The 22,078-nt window shown below is 39.7% G+C and overlaps 1 protein-coding gene across 12 annotated transcripts in view; it reads left to right on the top strand.

The window, feature by feature from the left end:
• The window catches only part of NRF1 (nuclear respiratory factor 1), a 132,831-nt gene that overhangs the window by 83,849 nt on the left and 26,904 nt on the right, over positions 1–22,078 (top strand). For all 12 annotated transcript variants that reach the window (XM_059933412.1, XM_059933407.1, XM_059933410.1 and 9 more), the window contains 4 exons: positions 845–1,042; positions 2,109–2,210; positions 8,438–8,595; positions 15,668–15,792. In XM_059933412.1, the coding sequence (XP_059789395.1) occupies positions 845–1,042; positions 2,109–2,210; positions 8,438–8,595; positions 15,668–15,792 (583 nt within the window). The remainder of the gene's footprint in view (positions 1–844; positions 1,043–2,108; positions 2,211–8,437; positions 8,596–15,667; positions 15,793–22,078) is intronic.

Below are 22,078 nucleotides of genomic sequence, written 5' to 3'. Positions count from 1 at the left end.
GAATCTGCCTGCCAATGCAGGGGACATGGGTTCGAGCCCTGGTCTGGGAAGATCCCACATGCCGCGGAGCAACTGAGCCCATGAGCCACAACTACTGAGCCTGCGCATCTGGAGCTTGTGCTCCACAACAAGAGAGGCCGCGATAGTGAGAGGCCCGCGCACCACGATGAAGAGTGGCCCCCGCTCGCCGCAACTGGAGAAAGCCCTCGCACAGAAATGAAGACCCAACACAGCCATAAATAAATAAAATAAATAAATAGCGTTCCCTTTAAAAAAAAAGGGGGTGTGTGGTTCATCTTGAAAAAAAAAAAAAATCTACTGAGAATCTTAAATAAAGGGACTTCCCTGGTGGTCCAGTGGTTAAGACTCCACACTCCCAATGCAGGGGGCCCGGGTTCGATCCCTGGTCAGGGAACTAGGTCCCTCATGCTGCAACTAAGAGCCCACATGCCACAACTGAAGATCCCACATGCTGCAACGAAGATCCTGCGTGCCGCAACAGCAGACCCGGCACAGCCAAGTAAATAAATAAATATTTTTTAAAATCTTAAATAAAATTCTTGACGAAAGAGTAACCATCTTCTGTGAGAAGTTTAACAGTTGGCCTCAGGAAAACCCAAAAGTTAAACCAGACTTTGATCAGGAAGGAAACCAGTGTGAAATTGTTGGTACTTGGTGCTGAATTTCTTTATGTCCAAATCGGTCTGTGGGAAATAATCCTGAGAGAGTTACTCCATACAAGTTTGGTTTGGTTTGATAAATAAGCAGCTGCTTATTCCACAGTAGAACTGAATAACCAACATTTTTTGTGACTTAATGTGCTTTTCTGGTCTTTTGATGACAGGTTTCATGGACCCAGGCACTACGGACCATAGTTAAAAACTGTTATAAACAGCATGGGCGGGAGGACCTTTTGTATGCTTTTGAAGATCAGCAAACACAAACACAGGCAACAACCACACACAGTATAGCCCATCTTGTACCATCACAGACCGTAGTCCAGACCTTTAGTAACCCTGATGGCACTGTCTCGCTTATCCAGGTGAGTAAACCTTCTGGTTACCAGATTGTGATTTCTGAGGCAGATCAGTGGGCACCTCACCTCAGACTGGAGAAAGTTGTCTTTTTTTTTTTTTTTTAATTTAATTAATTTATTTATTTTTGGCTGCGTTGGGTCTTCATTGCTGTGTGCTGGCTTTCTCTAGTTGCAGCGAGCGGAGGCTACTCTTCGTTGTGATGCGTGGGCTTCTCATTGCGGTGGCTTCTCTTGTTGCGGAGCATGGACTCTAGGCGCGCGGGCTTCAGTAGTTGTGGCACGTGGGCTCAGTAGTTGTGGCTCACGTGCTCTAGAGCACAGGCTCAGTAGTTGTGGCACATGGGCTCAGTAGTTGTGGCTTGCGGGCTCTAGAGCTCAGGCTCAGTAGTTGTGGCACACGGGCTTAGTTGCTCTGCGGCATATGGGATCTTCCCAGACCAGGGCTCGAACCCGTGTCCCCTGCATTGGCAGGCGGATTCTTAACCACTGCGCCACCAGGGAAGCCCAAGAAAGTTGTCTTCATATAAATTCTTGTATGAATTTTATACAGCTCCCCAAGATCTTCTTACCTGAACTCAATTTTTTGAATAATATTTTAAATTGTTTGCATTTTGCTAAATACAAAGCTATAGATAGCATTTCTAGACATTTCCAAATCAAAGCACTGTAAAAATGGCTTTTTTTTTTTTTTTTTTTTTTTTTTTTACCATTTCACTCTCTCAGTGGCCAGGAAATATTCCTTCTGAATTACCACTTCTGAGGTGAAACACAATTTGTTGGTAGATAGAGGGAGCGTCTAAAATTCAGATTGGGATGAGAGTAGAAAGTTGGTTGACTGACATTGGGCACCAATGATGAAACATGATGGCTTCTCATAGTGACTTATATGGTTGAAGTAAAGCTCTGAAACTCATGTTAGTGTCTGAGATGTGATTTTAATAATTCATTTCATATTACAAGGCATATTAATCATTACCTCTGCTGAACTTGGGTTAAATGAATCTTAACTTCTGAGTAAAGGAGAGGTTGAAGGATCCATCCACTGACATCACTTTCCATGTTTTTTCTTTAGGTTGGTACAGGGGCAACAGTAGCCACATTGGCTGATGCTTCAGAATTGCCAACCACAGTCACTGTTGCCCAAGTGAATTATTCTGCTGTGGCTGATGGAGAGGTAAGAAAGGATTCTGTCTGTTTCCACTTAAATACTCAAATGTATAGGTGAGGGAGAGGGAGGGTCCAGAAGATGAAGAGACTGTAAGTAGCCTACACGTCTGTAGCATTGTTTTATTTAAACTGTTTAATACATCACACCATGTCAGTTTTGCAAAGTAGCTTACTCTGTGTATGTTAATTATAACAATCGAAATTTATGGATCCTTATGATTCAGGCATAACTGTCAGGAATTTACAATTGTATCTTTGTAACATAGGATTTAGTACTTTTATGCTGTGAATCCCAAAGAATTTAATCTTTGGACTTTATGAAAAAAATTAGATCATGAAAACTAAAGCTGACTAAAACATTCTTTGAAGGGATATATATATTTGTAAATCAGTAGACATGATTTATTGCATTTTAAATGAGCCTTTGAAAAGACTTCACAAGAAAATCCTTTCCTGGGAATTCCCTGGAGGCCCAGTGGTTAGGACTCGGCGCTTTCACTGCTGTGGCCTGAGTTCAATCCCTGGTCAGGGAACTAAGATCCCACAAGCTGCGTGGCACGGCCAAAAAAAAAAAAAAAAATAGAACAGGGAAATCCTTCCCTATCAAAACTGAGATAATTATGGAATGTTAACTTAAAGGAAGGTAGCTAACCTTTATTGACACTCGGTAAACTAAGCACTCCTCAACCCTAGGAAGTATAGGTTCTGTTATCATCTTTGCTTTATACATGATGAAACTGAAAGGTTAGGTGACTTGCCCAAAGGCACAGTGTAAGTGTTGAAGCCAGGTAACGCATTTAGAAAAATGTTGTCTAAGCTCTGAGCCATCAGTGAAGTTCAGGAAAGGGTTCGTTAAGTCACTGTGGACTTTTCACCTAAAGGTTATACTTCTGAAATTTGAAAAATAGCCAACAAATGTCAAAGAGCAATATCAGAAATAAAGCTAAAAATATTATCTCACCCTTCTTCAAAACCATGGAATATTTCCACTCCGAACACCACAAAGTCGCTATCATTTGTGCATCTCAGGAAAGGGAGAGAACTGATACAGGGTCATGGCTAGCAAGGTGAAGAGAAATACAGCAGGCTCCTGTCAGCCAGCATGTGTTGAGCCCCCCGCTGTGCTACAGTTGAGGTGTTAGATGTGTAGAGTTGATTTACACAGGAACCCTGCTCTCAGGGAGAGAGAAGCGTCTACATAAATGAACTGTGGTTCCTGCTGTCAGAGAGGCTGCAAAGTGGTCTGTAGCTTCAGGAGAGAATGTTTCCAGTGAGGGAGCCTGGGAGGGTTTGGGGCAGGAGCTACCCTTTGCTTTTCCAGTATAGAAAGGTAGAAGTCAACAGATTTACTTTTAAAAGTATATAAACATCATGAAAGAGGATGGATTAGCTGAGGGGAAAATTCGTCAGTCCCCAAACAGTAAAACTAGAGGACAGACACTCCTTGAAGTGTGAAAGAGGTAGCAAAGACAGTGGTGGGTACATTTATGGGATTTGTTACTTTTTGACTTAGTCAAAGTTATTTTCGGTATCTCCCTACTGAATGTTTCCTGGGTACTCTTTTAAAGAAAGTAACTTTGAGTTGCTTAAACACTTCTCTAGAGACTAATTCTTTGAAACCCATTTTGCAGAATAACTTCATACAACCAATGTATCCAAAAGTTCATGGAAAATATGAAGGATACAAAAATCTTAGTCATATATCTATGGCTTTTCCAGCACACTGACATCGTTTTAAAGTCATCTGTGTGGAAGTGTGTGAATGACATATACAAATAACCTGTTGGCTAATACCCAAATTCAGTCAGATTAAAAAAATTCTAACCCTTCCCACACTTACAGTGAAACAAAAATATGAAGAAAAGAAGCATACGTTATCTCAGAAAGTGGCAAAATGTTTTAGATTCTATAGTTTGCTTCTATGTGCCTTCGGATTAGATGTTGACATGGTTGTCAGCATCTTAGTTTTGAGCCGTGAGGACTGTGATTAGTCAGAATATCTCACTGACTTGGGACAGATAAGACCATATCAAGCCAGCAAAGCATTGCATGAGGGGACTCAGTAGAAACATCCTACTGCCTGTATGTAGCATTGTTTCTCCAAGGAACAGAAAGTTATTTACAAAAATAAACAATACCTATACTTCTGGAAGTTTTAAGGTTATTTTGTTATCCTAGCCTTGCCAGTGAGAGCTCTTACATTAGATCATACTGCATTTAACATCCAGTTAGTTGCAATTGGTTACATTTATAAGAAGGACCTTCTGTGGGCCTGTCTCTTCTGGTAATAACATGGTCTCCCAACTCTGAGTACTCTGTGTGCTGAGAATATCGAATAATCTAAGTAGTTACAAAGAAACCAAAAGAATCTCTAACCTAATGCAACTTAAAACTAATTAGGGACACAGAACAAATTACATAAACATTTAGAAATGAATAAGGAAAGAATTTCAAAATAATATGAAATAAACTATATATATTGATTTCAAAATACACAATTTCCATTTTGATGGCATATTTACAAATACAAATGGATTTGAGAATTTATTCTGTGGTAAGACCACCAATTGGTATGGGTGATATTAATTGCATTATGTGTCAGAAAAATTGAATTTGAAAGAGAAATGATATCTGATAATAGTAGGACATGTGCTTCTGTTAGAAGAAGAAACAGAAGAAACCAAAGTACAGAGACATTAGAGACATGAATTTTAAACTGAACCGTCAATACATGTAACAGTTTTGAAGTAGCACAGCTTATTTTAGGTGGGGTTTTTTTTGAATATCAATTTATGAATATCAATTTATTTGAAATATAGGTATGCTGAAGAGCAAGTAGGGAAATATGAATAAAGGAACATGTTCTTCATCTATCCATTAAGTAAATGCTTTCTGCGCCCTGTGCCAGACACTATGTATACTATAGGTAGAGGAAAGTAAAGACCATTCTTGCTCTTAAGGAGCACACAGGTAGGTGGTAGAGAAAAACACATCAGAGAAAATGGCAATCAGATAAGGATCTAGTAGAAGCAAGCCCAGGGTACTGTGGAACACAGAGGAGAGGTCCTTAGCCTTGGACTGTAGGGAGTTGTCTTTCAGTGGAGTTGTCTTGGCTCTAATCTCACCTGAGCTCAGACTAGAGGGGTGAACAGGAAGCAAAGGATGGGAGTTGTGTTCCTCTCAAAGGGAGCATCACATGCAGTGCATCACAGTGTGAAAGTGTGGAAAAGCCAAGGTGGTTCACGGTAGCCAGAGGGACAAGGATAGCCACAGTTTGAAGGGCCTCGCTGTATTGGGTCTCTCTCAGAAAAGCACAGAAGCTAACTGTACATCCTCTGAATATCTTTCCCTTCTAGAGTTTGTGGCCTTTCTCTGGGACATGGTGACATCCAGGCATAGATAACCACACAGTGGCTCCCAAAAGATGGAAAGGGAGCACAGCAAGAGCTCAAGCAAACACAACTCTAAAGCACTGAGACTCAAGAATAGGAAATTCCAAAGAAGCGTTAACACCTAAGCTGATTTATTTATTACCTGTCATTACTCTGAATAGAAATCTCTTCATCTGCTTCTTCCCACTTCTCCACCCTTTACCACCATCCATTAATCTTTTGTGCCACAAATTTAACTTCCTTAAAGTATACTGTATATGGCAACATTCTAATACCATTTTCACTACAAATATAGCTGTAACCAAATGTATATGTATTAAGTTGCTGCCGTAGAGTATGAGTACTTGGGAGAGCTGCACTAGGCCATACTCAGCAATGGGATGGGCAGAAATATAGAGCGGCAGATCTGGAAAGGGGCTGGCCAGCTTCAGCTGATGTTCTGAGTGGAATCATCGAGCATCTATGGATTGGCAGTGTAACTCGCCATCTAAAGTGGCATTGTTTGCAGTGATGCTCATTGGAATAATGAGACCAAAGAGATAATACCTTAAGAAGCAAGAGTTTCGTGAATTCCTGAGTGGGCAACTTTGCAGCTCTACAGGAAGGAAGTAGAGTATCTCTGGCTCTTAATGTTGGGCCCTGAAGGCTTGCTGGCACAGCCCACTGTCTAGAATAACTCAGGGCAAAAACTAATGGAGCTCAAAGGAATGTCTCATTCTCTGGGGAGCTTTTGACAAACATTTGGAGGAGCACTATGATCTAAGTATAGCAATAGAGCCAAAGCGGGAGGCACTTTATTTTATTTTATTTTATTTTAAATTTTGTTTATTTTATTTTTGGCTGTGTTGTGTCTTCGTTGCTGTGCATGGGCTTTCTCTAGTTGCGGTGGGCGGAGCCACTGTTCATTGCGGTGCGCGGGCTTCTCATTGCGGTGGCTTCTTTTGCTGTGGAGCGCGGGCTGTAGGCGCATGGGCTTCAGTAGTTGTGACACGTGGGCTCAGTATTGTGGCTTGCGGGCTCAAGAGCGCAGGCTCAGTAGTTGTGGGGCATGGGCTTAGTTGCTCCGCGGCATGTGGGATCTTCCTGGACCAGGGCTCGAACCCGTGTCCCCTGCATTGGCAGGCGGATTCTTAACCATTGCGCCACCAGAGAAGTCCCACGGGAGGCATTTTAAGTATCTGTGTCTCCTAGAGCTTGTGACACTTTCTTTGGGACACAGTAACATGAAGGCAAAAGTTTACCACTCACTGGGCCCCAGAAACAGCTCCAGTAAACACAGCTAACATCCTGAGACCTGAGTCTGTAGAAATAGTATACCTGAGCTGCTTGATTTATCATTTACCGTATTTTAGAATAAAAACTGCTTTCACTGCCCCTGTTGCTTTTTGGTTTTGGGTGGAGGGGTGGGGGCAGGGGGCGAGGGGATACTTAACCAGTATTTATTGAGCAAAATGGACTGAAGTAGCTAGATTCAGGTATCCAGGACTGAAAAAAAATCTCTAAATGGCAAAGCATTGTACTAAAATCAGTGGTTCTCAACCCGGGGCAACCCCTATACCCCTCAGAGAGGACGTTTGGCAATGTTTGGAGATATTTTTGATTATCGTGACTGGGGAGGATGTATTAGCATCTACCGGGTAGAAACCAAGGATGCTGCTAAACATCCTACAATCCACAGGACAGACCTCACAACAAAGAATTATTTAACCCAAAATGTTAATAGTGCTATGGTTGAGAAACCCTGTTCTAGATCTAGAAAAGCTGAATTCTAATCTACTCTATATAACCAGATAGTATGTTTTTTTGTTTGTTTGTTTTGTTGCTTGTTTCGTTTCTTCATAACTTCTCCCCAGAAAAAGAAAAGCAGGTTTTGCTACATTAAAAAAATTGTTTACTGAATTTGGCAGTTTCCATCAAAAATAAAAATATACAATAATTTTGATATATAATTCCACTTCTAGGAATTTACTCAATAAGTAGACTCACATAAACTATACAAAGTAGGGTATAAGGATATTCATCACAGTACTGTTTGTAATAGCAAAACACTGGAAACTACCTAAATGCCCATTAAAAGATGGCTGGTTAAGTAAATCATGGTGTATCCATATAATATAATGCTATGCAGCCATTATTATGAATCATGAATGAGTGAAGCAGTTTGATACGTTCCAAAATAAAATCATTTCAGAGCCGTATTGTTTATGAAAAAAAGCAAGGTACAAAAAGCATGTAGCATGTACTGCCATTTTTCTTGAGTGTGTGTATGTGTATGTGTAAATATGCTCACATATCAAGAGAATATCCCTGCAAAGATGTATGAGAAATAGAGAAATAGGTAACAGCAGTGGCCTTTGGGTAAAGGGTCTGGAGTACTGGCATTATATTCCCTTTGGTACAGTTTGAATTTTTTTAGAATTATACTTATGGTTTATTCAGAAACTTTAATTTTAGAATAGGTACTATATTTATATGACTCAGATATTTCAAAAATTATGTAAAAGGATGCAGTGGGAAATCTTCTTTCTGCCTTCTATCCAACCTATTCCCACAACTCCTCCCTCTGCACACACTGAGGAATATATTTTCAGTGGTTACTTTTGTGTCCTTCCAGAATTTCTTTATGCAAATATAAGCAAATTCAAATATATATTCTAATACCCCCCTTTTTAACACCAAAGATATGCTAAAAACCCTGTTCTATACGTTGTAATTCATGTTAATTTAAAAGTATGTATGTATTTGGCTGAGCACATAGCAGTTTTTTAGAAAAATGACTTTTAAAAATCATAATCCTTTTGTGAGTTTGATTTTTTAACTATCACGTCCTTTTCTGCCTCAGGTGGAACAAAATTGGGCCACGTTACAAGGAGGTGAGATGACCATCCAGACGACACAAGCATCAGAGGCTACCCAGGCGGTGGCATCATTGGCAGAGGCTGCAGTGGCAGCTTCTCAGGAGATGCAGCAGGGAGCCACAGTCACCATGGCACTCAACAGGTGGAGGCAGGGGTGGGCGATAAAAGAGGAGGGCGAATCTGTCCCTGTATACAGATGTAAAGAGAAACGTTGTACCTCACTTTGTCACAATTGGCATTTGGAACTTAATACTCTTAGCCCATAGGAAACTGTAAGTTGTTTTATAATCAGCCCTCACCTACTGCATTCCCATCCTATCCCATCCCCAGCAACCAGTCCAGACTGACTTCCAGCTCAAGCCTTCTGGTCAAGGGACATGGGTCCCTTTTGCTTTATCCTATTCTGTGCTCCTTAACCAAAAGCAGCAAGATGTAAGTACTTTGTGTTTTTAAAGGGACCAAAGGATGTAATAAAAAATCAAGAAGCTTCAGGATTGATTTTCCTTTTACCCTACTAAGAAACTGCTTTTTGTTATGGGTATTAATCCATGTTTTATCTGGTCAAGAGCTGACTTTACTGACTTTTCAGGAAATTTGTTTCCCTTGCTTATCAGTGACTTCGAAATAAAATAAGTTTTGGATTATTGGGAAAAACTGAATTTTTTTTCTTCAGATATGTTTAGGAAGGATACTGCAGAATGGAATACTCTAGTAAGAGGTAATTTCCAAAACTAAATTGTTTTGTTCCGTGCTTGGTTCCTTCTATTCGTTGTTGAGAGAAACAAATCATCCCCATATTCTTCTTCTTCATTGCTTACACAATTTTATTTTCAATGGACCCAGACATTTTAACTAATGGTTAAGAGTGTGTGCTTTGAAGCCAGGCTACTTGAGTTTGAATCCCAGCTCTGTCACTTACTAGCTGTTTGACCTTGGGTGATTTACTTGAGCTCAATGCCAAGGCTTTCCTCTATGTAAAATGGGGGTAAAAACAGTGCCTACTTTGTAGGGGTGCTGTGAGAATGGGAAAAGTCAATGCATGTGAGGTCCTTTGATCAGTGCCCAGCATATGGTAAGGCTGCTGTTAACATTATGTGCAGCAGCTGTTAGCCTCAAATAGTCTTTGAACTCTTGCGACATGCCAGCACTCTACTAGGTAAGGCTGTAAATAAAGAATGCTCTAGGATATAATGTCTGCCTTAAAAGAAATCATACTGTGAATGGGGAGATTGATTTAAGTAAAACACTTAGCAAACGTATTACTCAGAGTGTAATTTACTGTCCAAATGTATGGTGTAGACTATGAACATAGTAGGAATTCAGAGTAAGGGGATCACTTCCTCCAAAATATAAAAATCAGCTAAAGTTTAGATGGGCTGTGGTAGACACTAGAAAGCCTTGATAGGCTAATGTACAGAAGATTTCCATCAGGCTGTATAGTATAGTGGCTGAGAAGAGGGTTCTGAGGTCGTACAGATTCAGGTTTGAATCCTACCTCTGCCATTTAGTTGCCATTCGATCTTGAGAAATTTAACCCCTGAGCATTAGTCTCATCATCATTATAATAAGGATAATTTTCATCATGTAGAATCGTAAAGATTCAATGAAATGATGTATATAAAACTCTCATCAAAATGTCTGGCCTGTAATTAGCATTTCAGGAATTATACTTATTATCATTTAACTTATATTTTAAGATTTGTCTACTTAGAATTGTTTATAGTGAGAAGAGATTAGAAATAGAAGGCCAGTTAAGAAGAGGCAGTCCAGGTATGACTTGTCAAAGGCATGGAAACTAGTAGTAAGAGTGCAGATAAAGTGACTGATTTTGAAGGAAGTATGGTCAGGATTTGGTGGTTGATCAGGTATAAAAAACTGAAACATACACAAACATTTGTCCTTCCAGAGTTACCAGTGAGTCCCTGAGTGACCTGGGATAGAAACTTTTTTCTTAGCCCATTGAACCATATCACTTTTCAGTAACCTGAAAGTCTTATTTGATTCCTTACACTTTGACTCAATCCTACTTGTACCTTTGAGAGAGGACACACAGATAAACTTCCTGAAAGCTATGGCCAGAGTGAGACCCTCCTTCCTTTTGGTCCGGTAACCCCTCACTGTAGCGTGGGATCTAAAAGGCCACCATCAAAGACCAGAAAAACTTCATTTCATCGAGCCAGCACCTTTGCTATCCCAGTGAAATGGGAGTGTCCTGGGAACCCTGTACATAGTGGAAAACATGAGGCACATTCTGGCTCCCTTTAGTGTAAGGACCGGGGCTTATTTCTAAAGGCAAGGAGGGTAATGGTTTCCCCTGAGGGCTTGTTAACAAACTCAGATGCAGCTGAGGTGGCTACAGTGTTTACTCCAAAGGAAGGAGAATACGGTTCACTGTGGCATGTAGGAGGAGTAAAGAGATGTTGAAATCTGTTTGCAATCAGATAGTTCAACACCCCGATGAGTGTTGGGGGACGGTGTGTTGCAGCCTCTGCCGGGGGTGAAGAAACCAAGCCTGGCAGTGAAGACTAGACTATAGCAGGCTACTAGGGGAACATCATGGGCTTCTAATTCCAAGAGTGGTAACCCACTGTCTAACGTCAGGAGGATTGGACTTAAGACACAAGCCCTTTGTGTTTGCTTCTCTATGGGATGAGACCCATTCCCAGCCTCTCCAAAGAATTTGTTGCTGGAAGTCATCTTAGTGAAAAGTACACTGCGAATCTGGTCTTTGTTCCTGTGGTAACAAAACGATTTCATAGAGCTGCTCCCTTCCAGCCTCTCTTTTTCAGGTGCAGATGGAGCAAGCATGGTTCTCTAACAATCACCTGCACCTCTGCTGCACTGTAAACAGCAGATGTGGCTGCAGAGTAAAGAGAGGGAGGCGGGCTACATGGAATGGCAGCTGGAGAACAAGAAGGCAGAGGGGTTCTCCCAACTGTTGAGGGGAAAGCGGATCAGGACAGGTGCAGGACAGACCTTTTTTTCAACCATGCTGTTAAAAGAATTTTGTATAGCGAGTTAGAATGAGTGCCCTGGGCTCAGACAACCTGTAGCCCACCCTCCATACCCAAAAGGGGTATGGAGAAATTGTCATTTAAAAATCTGAAAGCTAGTTAATTTTAATTATTTTCAAAATACAGAATAAATCAACACTTTTAGGAAGATGGAGATGGAGAGAGAATCAAAGTGAACAAATGAAAAGCAGAGCGTCACAGCTCAAAAAAAAAAGACCTGATCACCCTGAACAACCAGACAGGAAAGGAAGTGAAATCATCGTTTGCTTGTTGCAGTACAGTGATTAAGTTGAAGTTTCAGGTTGTTGGTTAAGTTGTCCTAGACTTACATTCCCTCTTACACAAGTCCTGCAAAGCCAGTACAGTCCTTGCACATAGAGATAGATACATGATAAATATTGGTAGACTGAATCTACATTTGCCCTGGTAGAAATTTATGCGATGTTGTTGACAGGAAGACAGTTTTTACTGAGTGTCTACTGTGTGTAGTGCTGTGACTCAGTGCTGTGGGGAAACAAATGCTCAAGAAAGTTAGAGTTGCTGTTCTTTTGCTGTGAAGAGACTTTGCTTAAAAAAAAGAAGTGAATCATATTTTTAAAGAAAAATTTATTCTTACCATTTTTTAAAATGAAAATATTGACTTAAAATTAGAGATATTACTAAAATAAAACATGGCTTTAATATATGAACTTGTATTTATTTGTCCAGTAACATGGGATGGACAACCTAGATCAGAAATCCTCTCTGGAAATAGAGGACAGGGACTATGCAACTGCCTCTTTTTCCTGTAGGTGAAGGTTGGACACTTGCAGATAAAACGCTGACAGAAAAAAAGGTGGCGGGGGGGGTTGTTAGAAACTTCTCATTTGTAACTCTGGTTTGGAAATGACTTTTGTCGAAAAATTGCTAAGTGGTAGCTTAGAGACATTTTGATCCTATCTCACCTTTTAAGTGAAGGTAACCTTTTTCTCGCAATACAGTTTGATCACTTCCCATGAAGTCTAGTGGTTAGAATAGATTCGGGAATGATAGTCTGCTGACCACAGACGTCACCATTGTCTTTTGCACCATGTAAAAGATCCATCCATTGCTGCTTTGCCCCTGACCCCTGAACAGGGCATGCAGTAACTAACCTCACCGACCTGTGGACCTGTCATCCCTGTCGGACCCCTCATCCCTGGCATCCCAGATTGCTTTAGTTGTTGCTGCTTCACAGCTTTTCTTCCAGCATAACATATTTTAGAAAGGTATTAAAGAAAATGACTTCAAATATTTAGAGCTTCAGACATTATAAAATGGGTATGACTGGATATAGGGACTCTTCCGGGTCAGGGCTTGGGTGGCTGCTCTCCCCCTCATAGCCTGTGAAATTTCACACTGCAAGCATGTGTCCAAGAGTGGCAGGACATCACCTTTGATGGTCATAGAAATAAGATTATTGTAGATAGTGATAAAAACAGTGGGGAAATGAGCAGTTGCTGAGGTAACCTGTAAACACAGCTCCTATTTCCATATAAACAGTTCTCATTTACCAGCTTTCTTCTTCAAAATACCACACAGCTGAAGCATTTTCCAAAGAATATCCTTTTTGGCTTTCCATGAAGTCTCAGGTCAGAGTGTTAAATATTGTTATCGTTAATCTGTGATAGCTGAACACTGTAGAATTGGCTGGTAATATTATTTGACACAAGTTTCTCAGAAAAATATTAAAAGTTAAGGGTCTAGGCACTAAATAATCATTCGTTTTACTATCTCTAATAAATAATTATAAAGCATCCTAAAATTAAAATCTACCTTGTAAAATGTAAAGAATAGCCTTAGTAGTAATTCCAGATCAAGGGTCCACTTTGGCTCTGAATTCATGTTACAGATACTATGGAATGACTGGCTGTGGGTATCAGATCTGAAGTACGTTTTAGCACAGAGATTGATCTTAGCTTTTAAAGGGACTGCATGGAAACTCTATGATTCTGTTCAGCTTTTTGCTCAACCTCAATTCCATCCCCAAATATTTTATAAAGTAAGTAAATAAATTTGAAATATGTAATCATGATCTTGAACTAAGTTAAAGGAAGCCTGGAAATTAAAAGTTACCACAGCTGAACAACTAGAAAAGGAGGTGGGGGGAATCAGCAGTTTTACATTTAACTTATTATTTTGAATAAATGTCAAAGAATATTTATATGGGGAAATACCAAGTTAGGTAAGAAAAGCAGGCTATAAAACTGTATGTACAGCATGATCCTGATTATCTGTTTAAAGTTGTGTTTAAGATTAGAAGGAAAATAGCTCTTATCTCTGCATGATATTTAAAAATTTTCTTTTATACTTAAATGAATTTTTACAAGTTTCTACATGCATTTTATTATCAGAGAAAAATAACTTTTTAAACACACACATAACAATTTAAAAAGCAAGGCAAGTTAGCAAGAAGGGGAGAATTTTCTATTTAATGAGACTTTTCTGTCCATTGGATTTCTTAAACTGCTTCCTAACATCCTTATAGTGACCAAGAAGTCTTCCCCAGAAGAATGATTATGTCAGTTGCTTTACTTGTTTGCTGACTCTCTTAGATGAAAGTGACACTGTTAAGTTTGGTACACATTGCTTTGCCCACAGTCATGACACGTTTGCCCTAACCAGTCCACAGCCCCCCACCCCATCCTCCCCTACAGCTTGTTTTTGCAAGATGACTGCCATAGTTGTGGCAAAGTCTGCAGCTTCAGAACAAAGCTGAATCAACTGGCTTATTCAGTGTCAAACCCAGGACTTTGTCCACCTCTGATAAACTAAATGACGCCACCTCCTCTTCTCCATGCCCACTTTTGATACTCCCTCAGTAACTGTGCAGAGTGGTACCTGGTACTTTCCCAGGAGAGGTGATGAATTTATCTGGTGGGTTCTTTTTTTCTTTTCTTCCACATTTTAACATCTCTGAAGTTTGGATGGTAAACTATAATCTTACGATTACAATTGTCAAGAACTTTTTTTTTTTTGTCTGTGCTGCGGGGCTTGGGGATCTTAGTTCCCTGACCAGGGATCAAACCCGGGCCCTGGCAGTGAAAATACGGAGTCCTAACCACTGGACCGCCAGGGAATGCCCAGGAACTTTTCTTTTTTTGCTGGCACATGAAACAGTAATACATTTTATAGTTTGTATCATCATAGAATCAATAAAAGTGGGTATTTATGCATATAGTAAAAGCATACAATAAGGAAAAGAAAAATGGGATACAAACTGCTAGAATAGTGTTTACTATAAATAGATGGCTAATATCTTTCTGTTCTGCAGAGTGTTTGGTTTGCAGTGAAGGGAGGTTTATTATTTCATTATGTTTGTAGAGTCAAGGATTTGGGGCTTATAGTGATAATTTAAACTTTTAAGTGTTAATTTAGTGCTGCCTACATGTACATGAAGCAAAAGGAAGGGCTGAACTTTGCAAGATATTAGTCAACCATTACTTTGTATTTGGAATCATGGATGTAAACCAAATTGCTATTATTTGATATATTTTTATGTATCTTTTAAAAAATTTTTATTTTATTTTGAGTATAGTTGATTTACAATGTTGTGTTAGTTTCAGGTGTACTGCAAAGTGATTTTGTTATACATATACACATACCTATTCTTTTTCAGATTCTTTTCCCATATAGGTTATTGCAGAGTATTGAGTAGAGTTATTATTTAATATTAATTGAATAGCAAGTCCAGGTTGCTGACTCCTCACATTATCATCCATCCTTAGCTATAAAAAGGCAGTTTCAGATGGTCTGCCTTGTGTTACCGTAAAGAGAAAAGAGAAAAAGAAAACCTTGTGATTGACAACCAGAATGGCTTTTGCATTGTGCATATGGATCGGAGCTCCCACTGTGGCTCACAGGCACTCAACTGATCTTGATAAAGAAGAGACTGGGAATGCGTGCCTTCTGTCCTCAAACACCCATTTCCTAGGTTTAAAGAAAATCTCACGTTAGCTGTATAAACGTGAAAGACTTGGGATTTCTCTAGCTATTTATTATTATCATTTAAAAATTGCTCTGATTCTGTCAATAGCACTGGAATCCCTTATGTGCTGGTAGGCTCACAAACACGGAGTCAGTGGAGAGATCCTAGGAAGGGTTGAAAGTTTGGTTTGTCTTGCTGCAGTGCTATACCTTTATTCAACTCATACATCCCCCCTCCTCCTTCTATACCCACAGCGAAGCTGCCGCCCATGCTGTCGCCACCCTGGCCGAGGCCACCTTGCAAGGGGGGGGACAGATAGTCCTGTCTGGGGAAACCGCAGCAGCTGTCGGAGCACTTACTGGAGTCCAAGATGCTAATGGTAAGAGAGCATAAATATTTTATTGAATTTCTTCCCCGTTTCCACTTAAACCTTCATGACATGACTGACAACAAACCCTTCAGAATGAGGTTGAACTTTGAGTTTTTTTATATTGGTAGGCAATTGATACCTAGGAAAATTCTAGGAGCCTCTGATTCCTTTCACTAGTAGGAGACTTGGGGTTTCCTGGGAGGGAAAAAAAGCCATAATAATGGCTACCTAACTGAATGACTTATTTGAAAAGTGACTATTTGCTGTGACAGGACTTGCTGAGAGGGATTTTTAAATTTTCCTTGGGGTACATTTTGTCCATTTTCTGCCATGGGGTAGATCAGTGTCCTTTACTATAGCAGAGACTCTCCTGTGGGCGAGTGCATTGTGGTAGCGAGGAATGTTCTGACTATCTCGAGAAAGGCACCACCATCTCACCACAAGGTCAGCCAGCAGGCTGTGATAAAGGCGCTTTTCTGATTGATGCTATGAGTTCTGCTTCCTGTTAAATGTGGCCTCACCAAGGACCTCCGGATTGAGCCAATAACTTCCCACCACCCTGCCCTTCTTTCCCGGCTCTTTGACTTCCTGGATATTGGTGATCTCCTGAATAAACAAGAGCGATAAAGTTCATAGAAATATGATGACAAAAATTTACAGCTCCAACCCAGCTCTTTGGATCTACTTCAGCAGGCTCTGGGAGTCAGTAACGAAGTCTTGAGCTGCCCGGAAGTGCCTCAAAAGTCTGGGTCAAAGAGGAAGACCAGTCCTGTTCTGTGAGACTCTGTGTGACTGTTTATTAAGCTTTTCAAATATACATATAATTAGGTTAAGTAGGACAAATTAACTACTCTATGGTTTTTGGAGATTTGTAGTTTAAAGTCCTGGAAAGAGGATAGAGAATGACATACTTTTATTTAGGCAGACAGTTCCTTAATGGTATTTAGTGGCTGAAGGAAAAGTCCCTGGCACTTTTTTTAGGGTAGATCCCTAAGAACTAAATAACATATTCGTTGGAAAAGTCTTTGAAGAAAGACACAATGCTGCATCCTCCTTCAAAAGTGGGGAGAAGAAGGCACTTCTGTCTCCCAGAGAAGAATAACAGGAAATGTAAAGAGCCATGTGGCTTCTGAGAATCATTTTCTTAAACAAAAAAACAAAAAATCACATATTAAAACTACAGCCTGCTTTTTCTGTAGGGCTAGGGACTTCCATGAACTAACCCAAATAGAGATAAAGTTGATCTTAGCCAGAACACTGCAAGGTAAAGGGCATCTTATAGCCATGTATGTTCAGGGTGAAATGGACCATAGTTGGAATTAAGGAAAGCCTCCCTCTTTAGCTCGAATCCTACCCCTATTTCCTTATCTTTTTCTATTCCTCATTTCAGTCCTCATCTACCTTGAACAGAAGATATCTGACTGTGTCACATTCTTCTGAAGTGCAATTCCTGTTATTCACTATGGAACTACTAAAAATAATTCCCTGTGTGGGTTTGATGGGAGACTTTGTTATCCCTTCTAATGGTCTTGACCTGTCCGGGTGAGGAGAAGAGACTGCTTTATAGTTCTGGCTCCTCCCTGGCCTCACCTTTTCAGGTAGATGAATTTATAGGTAAGTGTAAGGACTCTCTGGGGCTCCTGCCAAGTAGATCTATTCAGCCATGAGATAAAGGTGAACCACACCACTACTGTTGATTCCTGGAAGCTGCTGTTTTTCAGTAGCTTGGGTTGTGTGAATCAGTTGTGTTGACTTCATGTTGTTGGCTGCATTTGTGATAAGAGAAAATTATGATCCTCATCCAAAAAGCCAGTGGTTCCCCAAAGCAGACCATTCCCTAGTTTGTGACCTGCCAATATGTGTGAACTCAGACTTGAGAGTTGGATTTACCACTTTCTTGGTGCTGTATCAAATCAGACTGTTGAGTTGTGCCTTATCCTAGTAATATTAGGTGAAGGCACATATCATGTCATCTATCCCTTGGGAATCCAGAGGATGAATCTAATATTGGATATGATCCAGGTAATTCTGATGCTCCTTATGCCTTCTAGCATTTTTACCCAGAGTGCTATAGGATTTACTCTGGGACTTGGAACCAAAATATTCTCATTTAACCAACTAGTTTATCTGTCTGGAATTTCAAGGGTTCTTTTTTCATTATTCTTTCAGATTGTGTCCTATTGGCATTGTTTGTCACTTTTGTGATGACAAGCTTATGGTATCTGCCAGTAGACCAAATTTATTATCAGGAAGAGTTTATTATCAGGAAGATGATAGCAGAACAAGGTGCTATTTGGTAACAGACACTACTGGGAAAAAAAATACATCCCAGATTCCAGAATATGGCTTAAATAAAAATCCTACTAGCAGATGACTCTTCTAAGAACAATGCGGATATTGGCCTGTTCCGACCTGAAGCAGGAGTTTCAGCATCTTCTGGGATGGAACTAAAGGGGATGGAGGACCATTGTGTGTGAAGCTTGATAGAGTACAGTAACCAGTGTGAGATGGCTGGGGCAGTGTAGGTCAGTGGTTTTCACGTTAAGGATAATGACACCTTCATGGCAGAAGTTTAAATTCCAAGTTACCAAGGCAGACCTGACAAGAGATCTTGTATCTGAAGACTTCTTTTTTCTGGACCCTATCTCACCCCAACACTAAAGAGACTACTCAAGCACTAGCATTACTCTATTTCATTTATGTTCGCCCCTTTTTTTTTTTTAAAACATCTTTATTGGAGTATAATTGCTTTACAATTGTGTGTTAGTTTCTGCTTTATAACAAAGTGAATCAGTTATACATATACATATGTTCCCATATCTCTTCCCTCTTGCGTCTCCCTCCCTCCCACCCTCCCTATCCCACCCCTCTAGGTGGTCACAAAGCACCGAGCTGATCTCCCTGTGCTATGCGGCTGCTTCCCACTAGCTAGCTATTTTACATTTGGTAGTGTATATATGTCCATGCCACTCTCTCACCCTGTCACATCTTACCCCTCCCCCTCCCCATATCCTCAAGTCCATTTTCTAGTAGGTCTGTGTCTTTATTCCCGTCTTGCCACTAGGTTCTTCATGACCTTTTTTTTCCCCTTAGATTCCATATATATGTGTTAGCATACTGTATTTGTTTTTCTCTTTCTGACTTACTTCACTCTGTATGACAGACTCTAACTCCATCCACCTCACTACAAATACCTCCATTTCATTTCTTTCTATGGCTGAGTAATATTCCATCGTATATATGTGCCACATCTTCTTTATCCATTCATCCGATGATGGACACTTAGGTTGCTTCCATGTCCTGGCTATTGTAAATAGAGCTGCAATGAACATTTTGGTACACGACTCTTTTTGAATTATGGTTTTCTCAGGGTATATGCCCAGTAGTGGGATTGCTGGGTCATATGGTAGTTCTATTTTTAGTTTTTTAAGGAACCTCCCTACTGTTCTCCATAGTGGCTGTATCAATTTACATTCCCACCAACAGTGCAAGAGTGTTCCCTTTTCTCCACACCCTCTCCAGCATTTATTGTTTCTAGATTTTTTGATGATGGCCATTCTGACTGGTGTGAGATGATATCTCATTGTAGTTTTGATTTGCATTTCTCTAATGATTAATGATGTTGAGCATTCTTTCATGTGTCTGTTGGCAATCTGTATATCTTCTTTGGAGAAATGTCTATTTAGGTCTTCTGCCCATTTTTGGATTGGGTTGTTTGTTTTTTTGTTATTGAGTTGCATGAGCTGCTTGTAAATCTTGGAGATTAATCCTTTGTCAGTTGCTTCATTTGCAAATATTTTCTCCTATTCTGAGGGTTGTCTTTTGGTCTTGTTTATGGTTTCCTTTGCTGTGTAAAAGCTTTTAAGTTTCATTAGGTCCCATTTGTTTATTTGTGTTTTTATTTCCATTTCTCTAGGAGCTGGGTCAAAAAAGGATCTTGCTGTGATTTATGTCATAGAGAGTTCTGCCTATGTTTTCCTCTAAGAGTTTGATAGTGTCTGGCCTAACACTTAGGTCTTTAATCCATTTTGAGTTTATTTTTGTGTATGGTGTCAGGGAGTGTTCTAATTTCATACTTTTACATGTACCTGTCCAGTTTTCCCAGCACCACTTATTGAAGAGGCTGTCTTTTCTCCACTGTATATGCTTGCCTCCTTTATCAAAGATAAGGTGACCATATGTGCGTGGGTTTATCTCTGGGCTTTCTATCCTGTTCCATTGTTCTATATTTCTGTTTTTGTGCCAGTACCATACTGTCTTGATTACTGTAGCTTCGTAGTATCGTCTGAAGTCAGGGAGCCTGATGTTGGCTGTGGGTTTGTCATATATGGCCTTTATTATGTTGAGGAAAGTTCCTTCTATGCCTACTTTCTGCAGGGCTTTTATCATAAATGGGTGTTGAATTTTGTCGAAAGCTTTCTCTGCATCTATTGAGATGATCATATGGTTTTTCTCCTTCAGTTTGTTAATATGATGTATCACATTGATTGATTTACGTATACTGAAGAATCCTTGCATTCCTGGAATAAACCCCACTTGATCATGGTGTATGATCCTTTTAATGTGCTGTTGGATTCTGTTTGCTAGTATTTTGTTGAGGATTTTTGCATCTATGTTCATCAGTGATATTGGCCTGTAGTTTTCTTTCTTTGTGACATCTTTGTCTGGTTTTGGTATCAGGGTGATGGTGGCCTCGTAGAATGAGTTGGGGAGTGTTCCTCCCTCTGCAATATTGTGGAAGAGTTTGAGAAGGATAGGTGTTAGCTCTTCTCTAAATGTTTGATAGAATTCGCCTGTGAAGCCATCTGGTCCTGGGCTTTTGTTTGTTGGAAGATTTTTAATCACAGTTTCAATTTCAGTGCTTGTGATTGGTCTGTTCATATTTTCTGTTTCTTCCTGGTTCAGTCTCGGCAGGTTGTACATTTCTAAGAATCTGTCCATTTCTTCCAGGTTGTCCATTTTATTGGCATAGAGTTGCTTGTAGTAATCTCTCATGATCGTTTGTATTTCTGCAGTGTCAGTGGTTACTTCTCCTTTTTCATTTCTAATTCTATTGATTTGAGTCTTCTCCCTTTTTCTCTTGATGAGTCTGGCTAATGGTTTATCAATTTTGTTTATCTTCTGAAAGAACCAGCTTTTAGTTTTATTGATCTTTGCTATTGTCTCCTTCATTTCTTTTTCATTTATTTCTGATCTGATCTTTATGATTTCTTTCCTTCTGCTAGCTTTGGGGGTTTTTTGTTCTTCTTTCTCTAATTGCTTTAGGTGCAAGGTTAGGTTGTTTATTCGAAATGTTTCCTGTTTCTTGATGTAGGCTTGTATTGCTATAAACTTCCCTCTTAGAACTGCTTTTGCTGCATCCCATAGGTTTTGGGTTGTCGTGTCTCCATTATCATTTGTTTCTAGGTATTTTTTGATTTCCCCTTTTATTTCTTCAGTGATCACTTCGTTATTAAGTAGTGTATTGTGTAGCCTCCATGTGTTTGTATTTTTTACAGACCTTTTCCTGTAATTGATATCTAGTCTCATAGTATTGTGGTCAGAAAAGATACTTGATACGATTTCAATTTTCTTAAATTTACCAAGGCTTGATTTGTGACCCAAGATATGATCTATCCTGGAGAATGTTCCATGAGCAGTTGAGAAAAATGTGTATTCTGTTGTTTTGGGGTGGAATGTCCTATAAATATCAATTAAGTCCATCTTGTGTAATGTATCATTTAAAGCTTGTGTTTCCTTATTTATTTTCATTTTGGATGATCTTTCCATTGGTGAAAGTGGGGTGTTAAAGTCCCCTACTACGATTGTGTTACTGTTGATTTCCCCTTTTATGGCTGTTAGTATTTGCCTTATGTATTGAGGTGTTCCTATGTTGGGTGCATAAATATTTACAATTGTTATACCTTCCTCTTGGATCGATCCCTTGATCATTATATAGTGCCCTTCTTTGTCTCTTGTAATAGTCTTTATTTTAAAGTCTATTTTGTCTGATATGAGAATTGCTACTCCAGCTTTCTTTTGATTTCCATTTGCGTGGAATATCTTTTTCCATCCCCTCACTTTCAGTCTGTATGTGTCCCTAGGTCTGAAGTGGGTCTCTTGTAGACAGCATATATATGGGTCTTGTTTTTGTATCCATTCAGCCAGTCTGTGTCTTTTGGTGGGAGCATTTAATCCATTTACATTTAAGGTAATTATCGATATGTATGTTCCTATTCCCATTTTCTTAAATGTTTTGGGTTTGTTATTGTAGGTGTTTTCCTTCTCTTGTGTTTCTTGCCTAGAGAAGTTCCTT

This window comes from Balaenoptera ricei, chromosome 9, assembly GCF_028023285.1.
Source record: "Balaenoptera ricei isolate mBalRic1 chromosome 9, mBalRic1.hap2, whole genome shotgun sequence".
Lineage (NCBI taxonomy): Eukaryota > Metazoa > Chordata > Mammalia > Artiodactyla > Balaenopteridae > Balaenoptera > Balaenoptera ricei.
Note: the sequence above shows the minus strand (reverse complement) of the source record. Positions and strands in the feature narration are given on the sequence as shown.